This window comes from Centroberyx gerrardi, chromosome 5 (genome assembly GCF_048128805.1).
Source record: "Centroberyx gerrardi isolate f3 chromosome 5, fCenGer3.hap1.cur.20231027, whole genome shotgun sequence".
Lineage (NCBI taxonomy): Eukaryota > Metazoa > Chordata > Actinopteri > Beryciformes > Berycidae > Centroberyx > Centroberyx gerrardi.
Window position 1 is genome coordinate 27,810,163 of NC_136001.1, and position 19,930 is coordinate 27,830,092.

A 19,930-nucleotide genomic window follows, 5' to 3' on the forward strand; every position below is an offset into this window, starting at 1 on the left:
AGCTTAGTGACGTTACATTGGCGCTGCCTCTGAAGAGGAGGCATGCAATATCACAAATGACCACCTGGAGGCAGTGCACGACAAGGGAATAAAATCCCGTTTTGCCATTCACCTCTAATGAGTTTACTGTTTACCTTGCTCAAAACCACCGGTAACAGACCTTCAGAAGCATACTGCAGTCCTAAAATGAAAACAGGTATCCCACAGATATGTTTTAACAAGGTTTTGTTTGTGTACTTGTTGTATTCAGGTACTGATTTGTTTTTATCTTTATTCAGCTTTGGATCACCTGTAGGAGGAGAAGTTGTTTGGAGGCAGCTTTGATGGAGGACAGTGTGGCTGATAAGTGTTTGTTTTGGTTACATCTATCCACACAAACAACACTCACACATAATCTGAATCATTCTGATCAAAAGTTACACCAGATGTATGCGAATTTGAGACATATTGACACCTTACACACATTCATAGTAGCCTACATACTGAGTACAAAGACAATAGGACCTCACATACTGTGCAGAGGGACAGTGGAAGATAGACTATACATATTACACTATGTTCAACACTCAATATTCAGCAGCTATGAGCATTCAAACACCATGGCACACAGTATGGTTGCAGCTATAGTAGGAGGTATAATGAGTGATAAGTATTGCATTGGTCCAATGCACCATGAGTAAGTTATACTGAATAGAATGTGATGCAAGAATTAAATTATAAAATACATCCCTCAGGCTGAAAAGTGTCACAATGTACAATGTACTCTTTGTGCTGACATTATGGTGGTGCAACACTGTGTAACAACTGCTTTGGTGATAATAACTAGCATGGTGATGAATAGAGGGGTAGCAGGGTGGTCTAGTGGTTTGAGAGACTGTCCTTCAACTGGAGGACTTGGGTTCAAACCCCAATGTTGGAACGTATCTGCCCTGCTGAAGTGTCTTTGAGCAAGACACTGAATCCTTACGGAGATCAAATGTTATTATTAGTGGACGTAGGAAGGTTTACAAATGTTTCTATTGGGTAGAGAGGAGTCCAGAGATGATGTGGGTTTGCTGGAGATGAGGTCTGGTCTTGGTCTTAGTTAAGTAAGGTGATAGCTCTTGGGAAAAAGCTGTTGAGGTGACTGGTAGTCTCGGTCCTAATAGAGCATTGAATCATAGTTTAGGTTGGGTGATTTTACGCTAAATGATAGTTTAGGTATGGGTATGGGTTACTAGAATAGAGTTTAAGAAATAAAAAAACACTTAATAGTAAGATTATGCTGTAGCTATAGCACATTGGCCTTTTCCTTGAGGTTTTTTATGTGCTAGTCCAGTCACATCTGTTTTCAAACCTGAGTAAGATAAACAAGCACATGCATCATCTGTACTTCAATGTTGTATTCATGCTTTGTCATTTATTACCCCTCTCTCTCTTTTTTTGCCATTTAAGTGCTCCCAGTGGAGTGCTTTACACTTTGGCGTATAGTACTTCATTGAGACCATCGGCATGTCCGTTCATGTGCCTCCACTGCTGCTGTTGATCACTCCTAAACCCCTCGACAACAACTAGGGTGGGCCCAAATTTATTGTTTGAGTTCAAAGGTATCTGTTTTGAACGAGGGATTAGGGGATTATCCCTCATTACCTTTTGATTGATCATTCAGGAGGGGTTGGAGTACTCCACATGAGAGTGTGTGATGTATAACAGGGACCAGACATGCCATGGCAGCACGTCTTTATCGCTCTTCAGGATATCACATGAAACATTCCAGCATAACACACATTTACACACACACAGCATCTGCAAGTCCTGCAGAGTTATGGATGCACAGTGTCGTGAGAAAGACCTGCTTTTCTGCCTAATATTGTCTGAGTGAACTGAACTTTTCAGATGGTAAATTGAAAAACAATGACAATAACTTTACACCTTCCAGTTCTATTCAGCAAAAGAGACGGGGTTCGTAAATGAGTATGTGGGACACATTTGACCTTTGAGTTTGGGAGCAGAGGACTGAGGAGTCTGTGGGACGGTCACAGCAGGGGACGGGACTGGGTGCCAGGGTCCTGCCTGCAGAGAAAGGAGACTGGCACTGCAGAGCACAAAAGGCAAAGATGTGCCTGATCAGTGATCAGTCAACCAATACATTAGCCATTAGAGCCCGCTTGCATCAGTGCTTTGGACTCTTGCGCAATCATGGCTTAACAAAGAGCGCTCTGATAGGACACTTGGGTTTGAACCGTTATCGCGGGGAAAGAAAAGAGGTCCCCACCCCACCTAGCCTATCTCATTACCAAGATAGAGGAGTAAACGTCACTGAGAGGACATTGATCTTCTCGTCCTACTTTCATCGACTCAGTCAACCCCCCACCCCTCACCCCCAATCTTTCCAGCCATGGGTTATCCCGTTCTAAACCCTCCCGCCCCTCCCCTGAAACAGCACCTCAATAAAATCCATTCCCAAGTTGCCATCAAGAGAAGCGCGCAGCCACATCACAGGAGTAGGCAGTGCGCAACAGCAGATGATGTCGGAATGATATTCGGGATTAATACAGGGTAGTGTGTCCTTTCCCTCCCGTGTGTCGGAGTACCCTCGATGAAGGAACTTCATCTTCAATTTAGTCTACCGACCAGTTACAGCCGCGCGTAAAATTGCAGTAAAATGGTGACAAGCGCGTCCGCGTCGGCGGTGATCCTTTTGACGTGGGGCTACTGCGTGTTGGCCACGCAGGTCGCTTTCTCCAACTTTTCCGTGGACAACGAGGTGCGCTCCAGCTTCATCCAGCGGCGACTGCGGAGCCAGGAGCGCAGGGAGATGCAGCGGGAGATCCTCTCCATCCTGGGGCTGCCTCACCGTCCGCGGCCGCACGTCCACACCAAACACAACGCAGCCCCGATGTTCATGCTGGACTTGTACAATACGATCTCCACGGACGCAGAACCGCCCGGGTATTCTTACTACAAGCCCGTCTTTACGACCCCGGCCACCCCCATGGTGACCCCACAGGACAGCCGCTTCCTGGATGACGCAGACATGGTGATGAGCTTTGTCAATCTCGGTATGTTTCCAGTCTGCGTGGTTACTTTCACGAATCCTATACTATAATAATGCTTCAGGGACTGACAGTGTCTGTGTCCATGGTACTCAATAGTGAGCATAGTGGCTTTAACGTAATTTATGGCATTTTATCTCATATGGTATCACTAATATTCCTATAAGGACTTATAGTGTATTTGTGGCACTCATTAGTGAGTTTAAATGGCTGTATAAGTCTTAATATATTATGTCCTATAATATTCCTACATAGAGTTAGTTCTCCTGTGCTATTTGCATAGTATCGTAGTATAGTAAATAATGTTTACTATAATTTTTTTTAGTTAAGGTTCTTTGGAAAATGATCAATCAAATGACTAGTTCATCCATTTATCTTGGTCAGAGGCCTAAAGCTGTGATGCTCTATGTTGAATATGAGAGAAGACGGGTCAGGCAAGGTGAGGTATACAGACTATCTTACTCCAACAAGTTGGTTTCCTTCTGAGGTTCCCACTGTCACTGTGTCCAGCACCCCCGACAGACACACACACACACACACACACACACACACACACACACACACACACACATGGGGCAAAACGCTCCACAGGTCAGGTCCTTTCTGCAGTTCACCTGTATTAACTTGAGGATCAAGGTTTTCAATGCTGTGCTGTTTGTTCTCAGGTCCTTTACAGCGTTACAGAGTGCATTAGCTAAGTGCTTGTGTCTTTGTGATGTTGGAGCTCTCAGAGACACTGGGGCTTTCAGGTCACTTTCTCTTTACTCGAAATCGAGCTGTTCTGCATTCCGAGTTGTAAATGTTATGACAACATGCCTGTATCCGATTTCCCCAGAATCCCTTCAAAGCTCTGGGGGAGAGGCTTTAGCGTGGCTTTGTTTCGCATGACTAGGATTTGGACGGGCATTTCTGGACCCCTAGGGAGTGGAAGACAAGTTGACTGAGATCAAGGCACACAAACTGCATCTAAACACATTTTATTGCTGAATGAATCTCTGTTATTGTGGGTGTTTGTCTGTGTGAACACAGGCTTAAGGAAATGTAAACTGTGTGTGTGTTTGGATACACACACATCTATGTGTTCGTGCATCTATGTGTCTGTGTGTATTTGTGTGTGTGTTTGTTTGAAGGGCGTGAATCAAGGCGGTCACAGGTGGGAGTCGGGGGCTTACTCAGACATTATTGCATTTATAAAAGGAAAATCCTGCCTTTGTTTCCCTTGGAGATCCTACGGCAGCTCTGATATCACTATGGTGAAATAGCAGACGGCATGGTGCCTGTGGCTGCTATCCGGATGTGGGGTTTCATCCAAAACCAACCCTCCTCTTCTTTACTGCCCTTCTCCTCCTGCCTCAGGGCTTGGAGGAGGGTTACAGGTCAATATGAATAGATGAAGTCTGTTCATCCTGGATACGTGTCTCCAAGGCACCTTTAACCTTCTGTTTGTTTGCCTGTCTTTGAGATTGAATCGAAGCCTTCAAATGGAGGACCACTTTGGATTTTGGTGAGCAGCCCGTAAACTTGTAGTTGTGTAGTTAATCCAAAACACTTGGAGTGAGAATGTGATACATCATCTAAAAGCACAGAACATTTCATGTCTTCAATCATGAATGTGCGCAACACTACTTACATCACTTATGAAAACCCATAACAGATTTATGGAGTTCGGTTATGAAGAGGGAGGGAGGGAGGGAGGGGAGAGGAAGAAAGGCACAATGAGAGGGTATTATTTCTCTCTCAAGTCCACCGTGGCCCCCGTCTGCTGATGATTGGCAGTGAGCTCCCACACTGTGCTGGAGCGAGTCTGTCTTGGTGGTCCCTGGAGTGATCGCTTCAAGACCAAACTGGATTATGGTATTTCCCTTCCAAAGACCACAGCTTCCAGTGTGAGGGAGAGCTGCCCCCCCCCTCTCACCCCCTTCTCTCAGTACACTCAGGTATACATCAGTTACATCAGCCACACGTGCTTAATTTCCTTAAGTAATTCAATGCATGAAAAGGAGCATTTGGCTTAATTTATGCACTGTTCGAATAGTATGATATTTAGAAAGAGTCTGAAAAGCTTGGGGTGTTATTCAAACCTTCTTTCTTCATTCATTAGATGTTATGTGAGCGGCTGCGTAGTGATATTTTGAAGTCTACACACACACACATCACACATGCTACTACATGTATTCACCTATATAGACTGACAGCTGCTTGAATGCCAAACCACTCACTGTCTCACTGCAGCATCTCACCCCCCAACAGTATGCATTCATCTCATTGTCATGTAACATCACTCTATGCAGCTGCTGTTCAGCTGCACATCTGTAGTTTTTATTACACACTTGCTAATAAAGACGTAGACTGAATGTAGAGTCCAAGCCTGACTTTACGCTCACACTGACTTTGCACCTCTATCAGTCACTGCTAGTCCACTGAGTGAGCTAACCCTTACTTGGACCGGCTTGTTTACTACTGAAGCTTTGCCTTATGTACATATGTGTTCAGTGTGGGCTGTTCAGTGAGAACACACCTGCAGAGCATGGGCATAAAGCTCAATGCCAGACATGTCACTGCTTTTCATTAGAGAAGAAAGGGTGCAAAATGTTTCTCATCAGTGAATGTTGTGTATGGAAAGTTTGCTATGTTCACTATGCATGTTAAGCTCACTCAACAGTAGCAGAAACGACCGTGCCTCTCAAGAACAGGAGGAGTATTGTCTTTTTGAGACCAAGCAGGTAGAAACCTGACTGTTAGTCCGGCTAAGCTGATCTGTAGGCAGCATAAGGAGATTGCACCAAGGATTTCTTTCCTCCCACCAGAAAATCTCATTATCCCTCTAATTATTTCTACATCCATGTGTGTTGCCAAATGAAGCCTTTCTTTTCCCTCCAAAGCCCCAATCCGTAATTGCAGTGTGGAATCCCCTGATGAATCGCTGTCACCTCACTGCTGGCTTTGTGTTTTGATGAATTGAATTGAAGACATTGATTAGACATTGATTGACACAGCTGTTGATATAAGAACTGCAAGTATATGACAGATAAACATTAGTTTTACATGTGTTGAAGCTGTAAACGTTATGTTTAAGACCTGTTTGACTAAGTTTGACTCTTAGTTTCTATGTATACACTTAAGATTCATACGGCCAAATGGAGTCTGGATTGGAGCTTTAAAACTACGTTCTGCAGTAGGTTTAGATATAACGAGGTGCTATGTTTGTTTAGCAAAGGCCTTTTTGGTGGCTCTGATAATCTGTGAGAAAGCAGCTTAGGTTGTAAACCAGGCAGTGTTGTCAAACTTGTAGACACATGCAGACATTCATGAGTGTGAGGCTGAGCAGGGATAACAGTTTTACCACTAAGTTTAATAAGTTCAAAAGCTTAGGCATCAGGAAAGGAGTAGACCTACTTGACTGATGCATCGTATTACAGGAATAAAAAGACAAACGCTCTGTACTTTGACAGTCACATTTTCATTACTTATTGTTTTTGAGGGAAATTGTGATACACCTCAAAAACCACCCACGTTGACTTGTAAAAAAATCGCGCTTATTATAAAATTGCAATAGGTTAATGATAGAGCCATGGCTGTGTGGCCCAGCAGCGTCAGGAGTGCTCTGAAGTGTTGAAATGCCTCCCAGGGGGAAGTTTGCATATCTGAGGTCTGATCTCTGGAGCTAATGGTCCCTAACGTAAACACACCAAGTCCTTACAAGCAATTATTGCTTTCATAAAAACGCCCCTCGTTCCCTTCCAGCATTTAATTGCGGTCAAACAAATGACTAGCAGGGCTCAGAATGCACTGCTCTTAACGATGAGTATGTTTGTGTGTCGTTATAAAGTGTTTTTAGAAGACTGCCAGTCAGTGTGTGTGGTGTTCTTTTGTGAGTTAGTGTGAGAAAAGTTTACGTTTGCAGTGTTATGGCTAAGGTTGTATGTGTATGTGTGTGTGTGTCTGCTTGTGTGTGTGCATGTGTCTTTGCCTGTGCATTAATCGGTGTGTATGTCTGTGTTCAAAGCCACTGAAACAATAGTGGGCCATCAGTGGGAGCGCTGGCTGATGTCATGATGATGTCATGGCGTATGCCGGTGGGCAGGATGTGTTTAAGGTGGCTAATCGCTGCTCCACACCGCACACCTTCAGCGGAGACCTCCACTGCTCTTTCCAAGGACAAACACATTGGGTAACGCTGTACAAACACAACACGGAAAGCTCCAGGAAACCCTGGGGTCTTTCTGACCACCATTCTTCTGGAAAGTCTGAGAGCTGCAGTGCTTCAGCTGGCTCAGGACTGGGTGGAAACCCAGAGAGCGCTGTGGCAGCAGCGCTGCGAGCCACTGCTGCTTTATTTTACCCTCCAGAATGGAATAGTCGGAGAATGAAATCACTGGACAATGATACATAGCAAAATGATCTCAGGGGGTGTGGAGTGATGACAGTATAGCCTATGGTAGTTAAGTCATGAATTTGTGAGGCTCTCTATGCCTTGTGTATGTGTGTGTGTGTGTGTGTGTGTGTGTGTAAAAGCACTGGCTGCTGTGGTTTTCCGGGCAATGCCTTAACAGGCCTTTTCTTGTGGTCAGCACATGTGTGCAATTTGAACAGGGAGCCAAATTGAGCCCTGAGTGTGGTTTTGGCACGTATGGCAGACTCGACTTAAGTGATGTTTAGATCAATCACTCCACTCATGGAAGCCCGGGTTTCCTATTTTTGACGCGGTGCTTCCGAGATGTGGGCAGAGCGACGCGGATCAGAGGATCGTTTGATTCAACGACAGTTTTGACAGATATTGCAACCGCTGACCGGCTGGCCGTCTGATTGCACTCACAGCGGTCTGACTTTTCCTGCACATGTACAGACTTTCCCTCTGAGGATCAGAAGTATTATTTTACGTTGTGTGTGTGTGTCAGCTGGGAAGAAAGCAATCACCCATTTATCATGGTAGAATCACAGTCGTGTGGATTGTAGATGGAGCGTTTTTTAATGAATCACATCAGAGCCTCAATCAAATGTTGGTTTACAGCTTAGCGCCTCTGCCCAGGGGCGTAGCTAGGAATTACGGGCCCTGGAGGGGGACTCTGGGCCCCCCTCCACCTTCCTCTCATCCCCACACCACCCTTATTCCATCTATGACAGACATGTCTACCCATCCACAACTCAAACACACCTCCACACACATTCATGTACTGATCAATTATTGGACATATTCCTAATTGAAATTATGGGTTTCGTGTGCTACCCAAAATCTGTCTATGGAGGACAGTTTTGTTTATATCTGCACAGGAAAAAGCTAGCCAAATTTTATTCCTGTTTGTTCAAGTAAGTTTGTCTCATACGACACAAGACAGCACTTATAGTATCCATTTTTTATTTCTATTTGTAAAATTTAGTAGTAAAATATTTACAAATTTACACTTGAGGTCCAGAAAAGGCATTTTACTTGTAGTCACACTTAAGGGGCCCTCTCTCAGCTTGGGGGCCCTAACCCAGTACCCCCCCCCCCCACACACACACACACACACACACACACACTGCAACACCCCAGGCTTAGTCTCTCTATCAGTCGAAACTAACCAATTCTCCTTGTTGCGTTTACGTAACATACTTACAACCCCATCTCTCTCTCTCTCTCTCTCTTTCCCTCATAGTTGAACAGGATCAGGATCTCCTGTACCAGCAGCACCGAAGGGAATTCCGCTTTGACCTGTCCCGCATCCCAGAGGGAGAGGCCGTCACGGCGGCAGAGTTCAGGATTTACAAGGATTACGTCCACGAACGCTACGAGAACGAGACATTCAGAGTCAGTGTCTACCAGGTGCTGCAGGAGCCTCCAAACAGGTACTAACTCTCTCTCTGTTAATGTTATTTTTCAGCTCCTATTCATTTCAACGGGGGCCAGGTGCAAATTTCATGGGGAGGAGTTACAATTTTCAGTTTTTTCCGCTTTTTTTTTTTGTGTTGCTCACACCTTTTACTCCTGGATTTGCTTCACTCACTTCTCTTGTATCAAACGTGTCAGCTCGGTCGTCTTTTCTCAAGTGACCTACCAAGTGTACACACTGACTGCATGTTTCGTTGCCACGTATGATTATCCTCTTACGTTAGTGACATAGTACAAGCGGTGTGGTTGTGCCACACTGAGTTTAAATAAACACCCCCGTGCCTCTGCCTGCTTGTCTGTACGGCTGTGAAGACTGGTAGTTAGGCCGCTATGTACACACAGATCTGTCTGCCTCGGCTGCGTCTGTCTGCATTTCCCCACAGGTTATTTCTGCTGATGCTAGTGCCAGCGCCGGAGCTGTTTACATAGACATTAGTGTCAGTTACAGAAACAGAGCGGTCCTCTCCACAGCAGGTTTACTCTCACACAGTCAATTATAACGGGACAGACAACAGTCTCCCCAGAGGCCTGCATTTATCATGTGCAGCTCCAGCCACAAATAACACCCTCATCGCTCATGACGTCATTTCACTCGCCTTCCCCTAGGTGTTTATCCCTCTGTCTGTCCGTCTGTCTGTCTGTCTGTCTGTCTGTCTGTCTGTCTGTCTGCCTGCCTGTCTGTCTGTCTGTCTGTCTGTCTGTCTGTCTGTCTGCCTGCCTGTCTGTCTGTCTGTCTGTCTGTCTGTCTGCCTGCCTGCCTGTCTGTCTGTCTGTCTGCCTGTCTGCCTGCCTGCCTGTCTGTCTGTCTGTCTGTCTGTCTGTCTGCCTGCCTGTCTGTCTGTCCGTCCGTCCGTCCGTCCGTCCGTCCGTCCGTCCGCCCGCCCGCCCGCCCGTCTGTCTGTCTGTCTGTCTGTCTGTCTGCCTGCCTGTCTGTCTGTCTGTCTGTCTGTCTGTCTGTCTGCCTGCCTGTCTGTCTGTCTGTCTGCCTGTCTGTCTGTCTGCCTGCCTGCCTGCCTGCCTGTCTGTCTGCCTGCCTGCCTGTCTGTCTGTCTGTCCGTCCGTCCGTCCGTCCGTCCGTCCGTCCGTCCGTCCGTCCGTCCGCCTGTCCGTCTGTCTGTCTGTCTGTCTGTCTGCCTGCCTGTCTGTCTGTCTGTCTGTCCGTCCGTCCGTCCGTCTGTCTGTCTGTCTGCCTGCCTGCCTGTCTGTCTGTCTGTCTGTCTGCCTGTCTGTCTGTCTGCCTGCCTGTCTGTCTGTCTGTCTGTCTGTCTGCCTGCCTGTCTGTCTGTCTGTCTGTCCGTCCGTCCGTCCGTCTGTCTGTCTGTCTGCCTGCCTGCCTGTCTGTCTGTCTGTCTGTCCGTCTGTCTGTCTGTCTGTCTGCCTGTCTGTCTGTCTGTCTGTCTGTCTGTCTGTCTGCCTGTAGGCCTATTTTGTCTGTCACTCTCACACTCCTTTCCACTCCTTCCTCCTAAGCTTGCCAGATATTCTGATTGAAGAATAATTCAACTCTACACCTCCACCCCCCCCTCCCCCCCCCCCCCCCCCCAACTCGCACATACCTCCACCACCCACCCACGCTCAAGTCCCACCGCTCCACACGTTATAAAATCTCTCCACCTCCGTTAGCCTGCCCAGAGAGCAGAAGGGGGTCATGTGCAGACAGAGCGTGGATGTCGCCCTTCGCCGGTGACAGCGGGGCTGACGACGGCGTTAAGGGCGACACCATTGTCATTCGCAGACACGCGTAGACGAGCAGGCGGCGGGACAAAAGACAGAGGTCTCCCCCAGGGGTCCGAAACTCAATCTGTAAACAAAGCTATTGTCTGTGAAATCTGCCCTGAAGCCGGCATATATCAGTCTAGGAATTCTATCAGTCTAGGAATTTTCTTCTTTGATAACGGCTGTTCGTTGTGGGGGATATACTGTATGATTCGGTGTGTTACCTCTTGTTGGGGGATCTACTGGAATCACTAATCTGCTGTACTTGCAATGCATTTGTTCCTCAACTGTCTATGCTTATTTTTGCTACATAGAACATGAATGGTTTACCAAATTTTGTATAATTTAATTGTGAATCTCTGCTGAATCAATTAGCTGTGTAAAGAAGTTATCTATTGGCTATGAGCAACTAGATTTTGTTATCCTGATTTATGCATTTATCCTGATTCAGTGTAAGCCGGTGTATGTATTACAGGACCTGTTCACTGCCTTGTGTAATCACTTACCTGTGTCCTCCCCCCTCAGAGAAGTGGAGCTGTCCCTGCTGGACCAGCGAGTGGTGTGGGCTGCAGAGGAGGGCTGGCTGGTCTTTGACCTGACTGCCACCAGTAACCACTGGCTGGTCAACCCTGAGCAGAACCTGGGCCTGCAGCTGGTCCTGGAGGACAGCCACGGTCAGTCACTGTCATGGACCAACTCAATGGGGTGGGATCCATAGTCCAAAAACGAAAGTCTTTGTCCAGAGCAGTGATTTAATGCTGCTCAAATCCTGTGGCCGCAAGGAATATCACATATTGAGTAATCCTTCGTAGAGGAGGGTCACAGATTTATGACTGTGGTTACTGTGGTCATATTAGGATAAACAAAATTTTGGTTTGTGAGAAACTCAGAAGATGTATTTCTTGTAGTGTTCAAGGGTTGAGTGAGACTCATAACTCTTCTCCTCCACTTCTGTCTCATGTCTCCCCCTGTAGGCCAGAGGATGAACCCCCGGCTGGTGGGGCTGGTGGGGGGCAGCGGGCCCCAGGACAAGCAGCCTTTCATGGTTGCCTTTTTCAAAGCCACTGAGGTGCGCTTTCGCAGCGTCCGCTCTGCACACGGCCACAAGGGGCGCAACCCTAACCGCTCCAAACCCCAGAAGACTCCCCAAGACGTGCTAAAGGCAGCAGAGGCTGCAACAGGTGGGTTGAATTCCTCAAATCTCACCACCATAGGCCATGGCCTAGGAGAGGAGTGCATAAGGAGTTCATCATATTATGACAAACATTCCTGCATGCTTTCATACATTCATTTGACTCATATTTGCATGTTTTCAATTTCAGCTAACCTCAGCAACTCCAAGCAGGGCTGTAAAAAGCATGAGCTGTATGTCAGTTTCAGAGATTTGGGATGGCAGGTACAATATACAACTTTCATTTCATTTCATTTCCAGTAATTCATTGGCAATTCACTGACACTCATCTGTGCTCTTCCTCCGCTCAGGACTGGATCATAGCACCGGAGGGTTATGCAGCATACTACTGCGAGGGGGAGTGCGCCTTCCCTCTCAACTCCTACATGAATGCCACAAATCACGCTATTGTGCAAACTCTGGTAAGTCGTGAACAGTCCCTGATGACAGCCTCCATTCTCTATGAAGACTTCTCCCTGATCTGTGCTTCACTCTAACCACAGGTACACTTCATCAACCCAGACACGGTTCCCAAGCCCTGCTGTGCCCCTACCCAGCTCCATGGCATCTCTGTGCTCTACTTTGATGACAGCTCCAATGTCATCCTCAAGAAATACCGCAACATGGTGGTGCGAGCCTGTGGCTGCCACTGACCGCTGTTTCCCCTCCTCTCGCCATTTTAGCAGATAACAATGGTGGAAGCGGAGGAACCAGAGACAAGAAGTGATTGACTGCCTGGTCTAGGAGGAGCTGCTGCCTCAGGACTAGCTTTAATCTAGTGTACTGTTTTATGACCTATGGCTTGGCTATGCACTGAGCCGTCCATACAGTATTAGCCACTACCACAGCCCAGTCAGTCTACTGTGCCAGGACTCTTGGCCATAGAGAACTGTTGAACAAAGGAGTCACTTTTTGTTTTCCTCTTCGTGTGACTGGAGAAAGTACACGACACGGACTTTCACCAGCGTGGCGTTACTTCACAGGCTCAGAAACAAACACTTAATGCTAGAGAGCATGCATTTAATGCTAGAAGTGTACACTGAGAGGTCAGTAACAATGTGTTTTGTTTGCAGAAATCATATAATGTGCCTGTTCAAAAGACAAACACATCTGAATTTGAATTCTGTCGTGTATGTTGAGTATGAAACATTGCCTGGGTGGAGCTGTGCATCTGACAATGGATTTCACGGCACATAAAAGTTTATACATCCATCTTCCTGTTAAACAACTGTACGTTTTTTTTTGCGAACAGCTGGATCAACTTAGATCCCAACGAGAAAAAAACACCGTCCTCCCCACTGAACTTCACTGGTGCTGTCTCTTCAGAAGCCCAGCTGAACCGGGTCAGGTGTAAAACATCTGGCTGCTTGTCTGTGCGCTGCTGATATAGAGGGGCTCAGTGAGAATTGACAGCCCAGACAGTTAATAAGTGTGTGTGGGATTGATAGGGCTGGCTGTTGGGCCCGGTTTCCTGGAGGAGGTGGTGCAGACATATATCACCGGGCCTGCGAGAGGCATGCGGTCTCCGAGATGCCAGTGATTTGGTCCACAGCAGACAGGCAGCAGGTTTTGCGCCATCACCCTCATTTCAGCTGCCTTTTGATGTCGGGCCAAAGCTGCAGGTGGGCAAAGGGAGGCTGTATTTTTTTTGTCAAAAACCAAATGTCAGATTACAGCGGCAGAATAAACTGAAACTATCCAAGATGCAGCAGGTGTGATGGTTTTACCTCAGTTGGCTGTAGTGATGTTCCACACTGGCAATCAAAGCATTGCTGGCTGGTAAAAGGTTAATGTTTTAATGTGTAATCAATGGTATATCAAGATTGTTTATAAAAACTCTAAACAATATGCAGTAAATTATACACAACATATTTATTTACCAGTCAGCTCAAATATTTTACAGACATGTTAAGAAGCATCTTCACTCTGTACACTGTAAGGAGCATCAGTACAAAAGGCAAAGCAGCTATACAACCAGGCAAATAAAAGCATTCACAGTGACAGCCACTGACAGGCTGAAAGCTTCCCACACAACCCACACTGTTCTAAACACACATTTTATCTGTTACCTTAAATAGAAAAAAGAGGTAGAAAAAGTGTAAAAACAAAACCTCGCTGATACATTCTAAACAGTTATTGATTCTTAATGCGATAATCCACTCTCAAATTTAAGAGTATATCTTGGGAACGTTCACTCATGAGTTGAGGAAATGCTTTGAACAAAATGGTTGTCTGGCATTAAATTAAAACTACAAAATTGTTGAAGTTGTTGGTTATTGCTTATGACGTAGTAACATGTTAGATGAAGCAATCATCTTTAAGTTGGAAATATTGAATAATAAACTAAATAGAGAAAGAGAGATATAATATTTTGGAATGAAACCCATCATTTGAAAACACCTATAACTAGGCAGAAGAGAGATAAGATTATTCAATGATATCAATACTGAGAAACTTCAGTGGCTTTGTGTGTTTTTCAAGGAAAGTGGGTTGATTTTCTCAGAATTGTTAGCAGTACTATGAAAGCTCACTCTGGGGGTAAAACCTCAAACAAATATTCTTTCAGCCTACAAGGTTAGTCTCAAAATGTTTCTCCTCTGATCGCTGTTGCCCATCATGTAGCAGTGGAGTAGTGTTTGTGGTTTCAACTGTAGTTCGTCATGATGAGTCGGATTTTCTGGGATACAATTTTTCTCATAAGTGGTGAGTAGCCTAATTTGCAAGACAAATATCTCTTAAAATCTCATCCAGACTCATGTCAGTCTATGTTCAATGGTAAGATAAAGAAGTTGCGCTAAATATGATATGCGTAGGGTTACTTTCTTGTTTGTATTATATATATTTTTTTTGTTTAGGCCTAGTCAAGATTCATATTGCATCTACCGTATCCCATTTGTCACTTGCAATGACAAATGAATGTTTATATTTTGGACCCTTTTCCCCTGTTACTTTTGATGGGTACCAGTCACTCAAGGAAGTTCCCTCAAAAAGCATCAATATCACACTCAAGAGTAGGCCACAGATGGGCAGATTGCCGGCACCAACTACACCTCATGATGTATGACACCTGGTCTTCCCTAAAAAAAATCAGAAAATATTCCTAGAGGGACTTATGGTGTGTCTGTGGTGCTCAGTGGCGAGTTTATAGTGACCTTATTGCATTTTATGGTTTTTCATCTGCCATTATATTCCTAGAGGGATTTGTAGTTTTTCCTATTATATTTGCTTTGTGTCCTTACAGAATTTATTATAGGATTTCTATAGTTCATTAGCAATGTCAGGACCATATCACTCTTTATTTTTCTCTGCACAGGGTCCCTCTTCGCCGTTAGAGTAGTAGCATGATGACTGCGGGAAGCAACAGTTTTAAACTAGAGATAATGAGCAGTATATTCAGCAACTCATAAGCTGCACTTACAATATTGAATCACTATATGAAAGGCAACATACATGCCCTAATGGCTGATTTCAGTCTGAATGCTGCCAAAATGATGCCTCAGGGACAGAGTCTGAAAGAAGGAGACAATACATGTAGGCTGGAATCCAAAAGCCTGTTTACCGTTGGAATGAGTGACGAAGGCTGTAATGCAGCTATGTCTGAATTTTTCTGACTGGGCATCTTACGTGAAGAAATTTGCTATTTTGCCTGGGAGCTAATTTAATCAGATATTTTTGTCCCATCATTTTGTAGCGTTGCTTGACAGAGTGAAAACTGAGACACTCGCTTTAAAACAGTAGGTGCCTGAAAGGGTTTAATTTCTGCCAAAGAACTATGGTTCCTGTAGGGATGCGCTGAGTTCTAATGGGGTTGATGGACAGACTTTTTGTTTGCCATGCCTCACCGGGACTTTTCTTTGACTTGACTCCTTGAATACAACACTTTATAATGCATAACTGTCCCTCCCAGGGACAACGGTGATGTAAGCCACCACAAATCCACACACAAGTGGTAACAAAAGGCCTCAGTCATGTCCTGTTGGTGGCGTGGGTGTCAGCTTTAGGATTTAGTTCATGTTATTTCAGGTTTCCACAGGCTTAGGCTATTTTAGATTTATGATGTTCACCTGTGTAATATTGTGTATGCCTACTAAGTGCACTTTGATTACATTTAGCAAGTTAATTGATGCATAATTAAAGTTTATGCATTGGATGACATTTTTAGGTAGACAGTTCACATAAGTTATGTTTAAGTAGTTCCTAAAAAGTAATTTATGACCTCATGTTGATTCTCTGCTTAATTAAAAATGATACTATAATTTTAAGTATTGTGCAAAATATTAATGGATGCTACCTTTTCCCCTACCTTTGAATAGAATCAGCACCCCAACTTAAAGAATTTAATTTGTATTGGTTTCGGTGGAGAATTTTAGTGTCCCATGGTGCAAAAAATAAGCAAAAACACTGTCCAAAACCTGTGGCTCTCTAAAAATATCTGTAATGTTTCTCTTGTCTCATAGAGTTTGTGGCAGCGGCTGTTCGGTCTCATTTTGATGACTATCCAGACTCCCACAGCCATTTCTGTTTCCACGGCACTTGTCGCTTCCTGATATTGGAGGGGACACCTGCATGTGTGTAATTGGATACTGTCTTAAATATAAAATGACAGTCTCTCTGTCACTCACCACAAACAAAAGCAGGTGTTTTATTTTCAAAATATTTCTCTGCTGCAGAAAACAGGACTGGATTGATGTAGTAGCAACTAATCACAGACAGCAGACAGTCGCCACAGTGCTGGTGCTGTGTGATTGGTTGTGTTCTGGTCATGCTGTTCTGTACGCTTTCACAGTAAGTAACATGCATGGTAATCTGGTATCTTATGATGTTGCTACGACAAAAAGCACAAATCCGTTTATGCCTCTCCATCTTGTGTACTCTGTCACCAGCAGAGTCACCGCAGTCATCCCTCTCATCCCCCACCATCTCCATCTCAACATCATCCCCCCCACCTATGGATTTCTCAGAGAAAATGGAGGAACTGGCGTGTGCTGGGACTAACTTTTCACTCTCCATCTTAGCCAGCCCACAAGTCCTACCCAAAAAGCGCAGGGCACCCCTTCCCCCCGGTTCCCGTCCCCCTCCTCGTTTTGAAAAATCTCTTAGGCCATTTCAGCATCGTCAACAGCAGCCTTGTCCTCCATTCCCCCTGGCAGCACAGACCACCGAATGTTCAGTGAGTGCTACTGATAGCAGCAGCAAGGTACAAAACACTGATAGCACTTTGTGATGTGTTCAGGGTCCCTGTTATAGTAGAGATGGCTCTGACAGCTGTTCTGAGAACAAGCTGGGACCCAGTATGCCTATGATGTTCTTTATTCCGGTGTTGATTAGAAATAGAAGGAATCGAGTGTATTCAACTTATGAGGTAAACCAGTCTAATCTGTTACCTGTACCACGACAACCTCAGACTGTCCCAAGGGCTCCCTACAAAGCTAGCTCTACTTAATACCAGATCTCTAGTCAACAAATCATTTTTAGTTAATGACATTATAATATCCTACAATTTAGATTTTCTGTTTCTTACTGAGACGTGGTTAGCAGAAGGCAGCTGGTCTCTCGCAACATGTGAAAGAGCCTATGCATGCTCGAGGCCACACTTTGGATTTGGTTATATTTAAAGGTCTCGACATTTCCTCTGTTATGGTTAAGGACTTGGCCCATTCTGATCATTTCTGTGTCTTTTTTGACTTACTGATCGCACCGGATGTTCAAATTAGCTCTGTTTCTGTTAAGAAAAGGTATATAAACGAGAGTACTAGTGCTCAGTTTATGGATGCAATAACTATGTTATCAACTATGAATGCAGAGACAGTTGATGTACTACTAAAATTTCGCATGTCATGGATGTTGTTGCACCGGTAAAAGTCAAGAAAACTTTGAGCAAACAGAAGCCACCATGGAGAAATACCATGATGGTAAACGCCCTGAAAAGAGAATGCAGGAAAGCCGAAAGTAAGTGGAGAAAAACCAAACTTCAAATCCACTATGACCTATATAAACAAAGCCTTTGTATTTTTAACTATGAGTTATGCAGGGCTAGACAGCTACATTTTTCTAAGATGATTAACAGGAACATCAATAATACTCACACTTTATTTGCCATGGTTGACAAGCTCACAACCCCCCCAAAACAGATTGCCCCAGAACTCCTTTCCACAGAGAAATGTAATGAATTTGCTTGCTTTTTTAATGAAAAAATCAAAACTATTAGACTGACCATCAACGCCACACAGTCAGACAATAAAACTATGCCGTCTCTACGACCACCTAGAAATAATTTGACTATTATGTCACAATTTAATACTATTGACCAAAAAACCCTGGAGGAAACAGTTCAGCATCTTAAATCATCGACATGTTGTCTCGACATACTGCTGTCTGACTTTTTTAAAACTATTTTTAACTCTGTAAAAATTGATTTGCAGCAAATAGTTAATGGCTCACTGCTATCAGGCACCTTCCCAAAGTCATTAGTCTGCCATTAAGCCACTCTTAAAAAAGAGAACTCTAGATACCTCTGTGTTAAACAACTATAGACCTGTCTCAAATCTTCCTTTTATAGCTAAGATCATTGAGAAAGTTGTTTTTAATCAACTCAGCAATTTTTTTAACTCAAGTGGTCATTTTGACAAATTTCAATCAGGCTTCCGACCTCACCACAGTACTGAAACAGCTCTTATAAAAGTGTTAAATGATATACGGCTGAATACTGATTCAGGTAAAATATCAGTTCTGGTTTTATTAGATCTCAGTGCGGCATTTGACACTGTAGATCACAGAATATTGCTGGACAGGTTGGAAAATTGGGTAGGACTTTCCAGAGCAGTCCTTAATTGGTTCAGGTCTTATTTAGAAGTTATGAATCTGATAGAGTGGCTATGACATGCGGAATCCCCCAGGGATCAGTTCTCGGACCTCTTTTGTTTGATCTTTACATGCTGCCTTTGGGTCAAATTCTACAGAACAACAACATTGATTACCATAATTACGCTGATGATACTCTCTCACCAGATGACGTCAGCCCAATACTCTCTGTGTCATTGTTTAGACCAGATAAATAATTGGATTGGAAATTTCTTCAATTAAATAAGGACAAAACAGAGATTACTGTGTTTGGCAACAATGAGAAGAGAATTAGTATTAGTAAACAGCTCAACCAGCTAAACCAAAGACCAAGTCCGAAATCTTGGCATTCTAATAGACTCAGATCTCACTTTCACCAGCCATATCAAAGCAATCACTAAAACAGCCTGCTATCATCTTAAAAATATAGCCAGAATCAAGGGTTTGGTGTCCCAAAATGACCAAGAGAAGCTCATCCATGCTTTTATTTCCAGTAGGGTGGACTATTGTAATGGTCTCTTAACTGATCTTCCTAAAAAGACCATTCAACAGCTGCAGCTCATTCAGAATGCTGCTGCTAGAGTTTTATCCAGGACCAGGAGAACAGAGCACATTACTCCAGTTCTAAAATCTTTACACTGGCTTCCAGTTAGTTATAGAATAGATTTTAAAGTGCTGCTACTAGTCTATAAATCACTGAATGGTCTGAGCCCAGAATACATCTCTGATATGCTTAAAGAATATAAACCGAGTAAGGCTCTTAGATCCATGGACTCAGGTCAGCTAGCCCAGAGCCCAAACTAAACATGGTGAAGCAGCATTTAGCTGTTATGCTGCATGCAACTGGAACAAACTGCCAGAAGATCTTAGACGTGCCCCAAATGTAGCAATCTTTAAATCCAGGTTAAAAACATTTATCTTTTTATGTGCCTATGATTGAGCTCTAAAACTTGCACTCTGTTCCTACGTTAATTCTGGAAGTAGACCTCTAGTCACTCCTGGCGGGGAAGTGACGTCTCGGGCTTATGGCTAGGCTCTATTGGCGGACTTTTGCTCTGTGGTTCTCTATTCGGTGTTCCAAAAGATATAAACACACAGTCGAGGCTAATTCCACTATGTTTTTATTCTATTTTATGTACTTTGTATTTTCTTTTTATTACTTATCTTTTAATTATATTACTCTCTTTTTAATTACTATTTTATGTATTTTGTACTTTCTTTTAATTATATTTTATATATGGATGTTCCTTTTTGCTTTTATGTATGTAAAGCACACTGAATTACCCCTGTGTACGAAAT

The 19,930-nt window shown here is 44.2% G+C and overlaps 1 protein-coding gene across 2 annotated transcripts; it reads left to right on the forward strand.

Moving 5' to 3' along the window:
- Positions 1–2,644: 2,644 nt before the first annotated feature.
- On the forward strand, positions 2,645–12,444 carry LOC139926967 (bone morphogenetic protein 7-like). 2 transcript variants are annotated; one of them, XM_071918893.2, is made up of 7 exons: positions 2,645–3,041; positions 8,672–8,861; positions 11,146–11,294; positions 11,595–11,801; positions 11,943–12,016; positions 12,103–12,213; positions 12,295–12,444. In XM_071918893.2, exons 1-7 carry the CDS (start codon positions 2,645–2,647, stop codon positions 12,442–12,444), a joined length of 1,278 nt encoding a protein of 425 aa, XP_071774994.1. The 2 variants fall into 2 exon arrangements, with proteins under 2 accessions (XP_071774994.1, XP_071774995.1); XM_071918894.2 differs by lacking the exon at positions 12,103–12,213 and having other exon boundaries at positions 2,783–3,041.
- The last annotated feature ends 7,486 nt before the right edge of the window (positions 12,445–19,930 follow it).